Consider the following 3,222-nt stretch of genomic DNA (forward strand, 5'->3'; position numbering starts at 1 on the left):
GGGCTTATATTGAACAGGACTTAGCCCAAAGTGCTTTTAAAACTCAAAGTTTTTACTTTTATATCTCGTAGCTATAAATGATAATGTGACAGTACCAAGAGTCAAGCGTTTGCCATCCAGCATCTTCTGCATACAAGCACACACACGCAGCTTTCCCTCTCAAATATTGCCCGCTCTCCTCGCTGCTGTTATTGTTGTTTCTTCCACTGCCATGCTAATTAATGCAAGACTCCAATAATAATGTATAAGTAGCAAAACATAATGCCAAAGCCTCAGGGGAGCCAACAGCATAATTACACAACGGATTAAATTGCAAGACTTACATTGTAATTAACGCTGTGTGGCTTGTAAAGCATCATCACGCGCATGTTAAATGTTAAAAATGGGACTGCTTAAGAGCTTCCTATCACTTGACACATCAAAAGAAATGTGGAAACTACAGCTAAGCTATAAGAGGAGTAATTAGTGGGATAAAAGAAGACTTGTGACGGACCACACTCCAGGCGGTGCATGCGAGTGAGGGTGTGACAAACAAATAAATAGAAAACATGTTACTTCTACTTAAAACCTGTTTGTGTGTGACGTTGTGTGCTTGAGGGAGAAAATTAAAATGCCTTTCTGTGTTTGCTCTCTTCAAAATCTCTTCTAAATAATCAAAATCTTCCTGTCGTCTCATTTTGTCAGGGAAAGAGACAGAGGGGGACGTTACTGTCCGTGGTGCTGAAAGTAAAGACGCCGGAGCCGCGCACCCCTCGCGCTCACCACAGCAGCCCCGTCCTCCTGCTGGTTACACGGGCTTCATTTGGCTCCATCCTCTGTGCATGTATTGATTAATTATGATTGGCCCAGCAGGTGGCGGAGGGCTAGCTTTCACACTATTAACGGCGGCCTCTGCTGTTGTTGTCTCTGGAGAAAGACGTCTCAAACATCTAATGACCGACGGTGCAGCTCATGTTCGACTTATATGGGCAAGAACATTCAGCTGTCACGCAGTGTGGTCGAAAAGCAGAAAAGCACAGGTACACACACACACGACAAATACACAAACAGGCATTACCTGTATAGTTTGGCGATTGTAGACTTTAACTACGTGGAAGTTAAAACTGTAAATTCCTTTCCGTGGTGCAATGAAGTTACTTCTCTCTTCGTCAAAATTCCTCCCAACATTTACAAGAACCTGAAAGACAGACAGACAGAAAGAAATTCACTGGTACAAGCGCTTTGTCATGCTGTGCGAAACACAACTGCAACCAACTCAAAATATTTTTATTTCAAAACTGACTTGACGAGGAAACAAACTAATTTGTGCTGCCCTTTGGGAGAAAATGGATTCTTATACAGCCAAATGCTTCATCCAGAATTTCTTCTATTGTTTATTTGGTGTGGAATTGACTAATCCATTCAACCCACGTGTTTCTGGAGCAGACACCCTGTTAAGACTCTTGTGCCCCCCGCCCCAGACCACACACTCAGATTCACTCATGTAGATGGAAAACTCTCTGCTTTTTATCGGGGATTTTTCTCCTTGTCAGAACTTCTAAACTTTATGGGGACTGGAAGGGAACTTGATCGAGCTTTCAAATGAATTTTTCAATTATGCACTCCTGCAGCCAAATGTCTGATTTTATGGATGGAGGCGAATTATGACGTGAAATTGAACGGCAGTTTGAGGGAGAATTAACCTTTAACGGCAGCCGGGTACGATCTCACTCTCGTGACCTTCCCTTACTAAATTATTTGGAGAGATGTCAGTTCCCATATCCCACCCCGTCAGCTCAAAAAGTTGAGATATTGAAAAGCCTCGCATACCTGGCTACACAGCCACTTTACCAATAAAATTTACTACCTAAAAAATGAATCCACAGTCTGTTATCTCCGACAGCCAACACCACCGGAGACACGATGCATCTGCGCACAGCTCCGCCGCTGTGGTATTATCTATCCCCCAAGTCAACCCGGATACTTGTTTTTCGTCTTTCTAATGGTCTTACGCAACATGTCTGTTGACTAAGTGGAGTATTTGTTGCGCACATTCTAAATCCGTAGTTTGCGGGAAGGCGAAGCGGAATATCTGTGGTGCTCTAACGTGCAGGGGGAAAATGCCAGTTTTATTCCTGACGCCTTTGTTACATCGACTAAATTATATTTTACCCCCACCCCCGCCATCAGTAGTAAAAACTGTCTTCCCAGCATATTAATACAGTTCACCTAAAACAGCACGCATTCTATAGTCTACATAATAAAACAGATCATCTGAAACTTTTATGTCTTACAACATTCCTTCTTCAGGTTGTAAGAAGATAAAAACAGACAAACACTGAGCTGGAATCTTTTTTTCTTCTCTCTGTCACATTGGACTATATCTTTTGTCTCCTACCCGATCGAAGTAGATGACCATAGTCCGGTTGCTCATCTCGGAGGGCTCGTGGTTGGTGTTCCTGACTGCGGAGAACGCCACCTTTGCGCTTCCCGAGCGCACCGAGATCCCGAGCGCTGTGCCCGTGGGGTCCGAGGTCGGGTTGGAGTCGCACACCACGAGGCACTTTCCCTCCAGGACGATTGGTTCCGTCTCGTTCTGAGCGCGGACCGGACTCGCCGCAAGCCACACGGCACTTAAAAGGCAAAACGCCAGCATGCCGGAACCGAGCAGTGAACTTGTTCAGGTCGTCTTCACACCTCAAACCGGAGTGGGTCTATTCCCCTTTTTTTTTAAAAAAATCAGGTAGGAAGAGTTTCCCACTGTTCCTCGATTAACCTTAAAAGGTTCGTTTTACAACTAGGTGCTACTCCGCTTTCTTGGATTTAATTAGCCTAACGTGAACTTCCTGGCGGAGTGTCTCAAACCCAGATGGTTTAGTTTTAGGCGTCTCTGCTCCTTTTTTCAACAATTGCTTTATTAACCCGTATCTCCAGGCGAGTCCCCAGTTTTCACCTGTTCCTTTCCTGTTTTCCCACCTCTCGGCAGCTTATCTGTCACTTGGAAACACAGTAAGGGAGAGTCGTGCGCGCAGCGGAAGGGCCCTGGACGAGTGACGAGGCAGCAGAACTCATAGCGCAGAGGGGGGAGCTCCGTCTGCTCTGTCGCGCGCGCTTGAATTATTGATATGGGGGATATGAGAGTTTCAAACACAAAAGGCTCAGAAGGGACGCGGCGCGCGAGCGAAAGATGCTCCCGCCCAGGTCCCACTTTTTCTTTTTTTTATCTTTTTTATTTCCACAGAC

General features: G+C 45.3%; 1 protein-coding gene across 1 annotated transcript; it reads right to left on the minus strand.

Moving 5' to 3' along the window:
• Positions 1 to 878: 878 nt before the first annotated feature.
• Positions 879 to 3,119, minus strand: LOC102205502 (cerebellin-1-like). Its single transcript, XM_013915544.1, has 3 exons — positions 2,378 to 3,119; positions 1,049 to 1,177; positions 879 to 929 (listed from the first exon to the last, which is right to left on the minus strand). The coding sequence occupies exons 1-3, from the start codon at positions 2,633 to 2,635 to the stop codon at positions 879 to 881; spliced, it is 438 nt and encodes a 145-aa protein (XP_013770998.1). The 5' UTR covers positions 2,636 to 3,119.
• Positions 3,120 to 3,222: the final 103 nt, after the last annotated feature.

The sequence above is a fragment of the Pundamilia nyererei genome, unplaced genomic scaffold (assembly GCF_000239375.1).
Source record: "Pundamilia nyererei isolate P.nyererei 1_Seehausen unplaced genomic scaffold, PunNye1.0 scaffold00320, whole genome shotgun sequence".
Classification (NCBI taxonomy): domain Eukaryota; kingdom Metazoa; phylum Chordata; class Actinopteri; order Cichliformes; family Cichlidae; genus Pundamilia; species Pundamilia nyererei.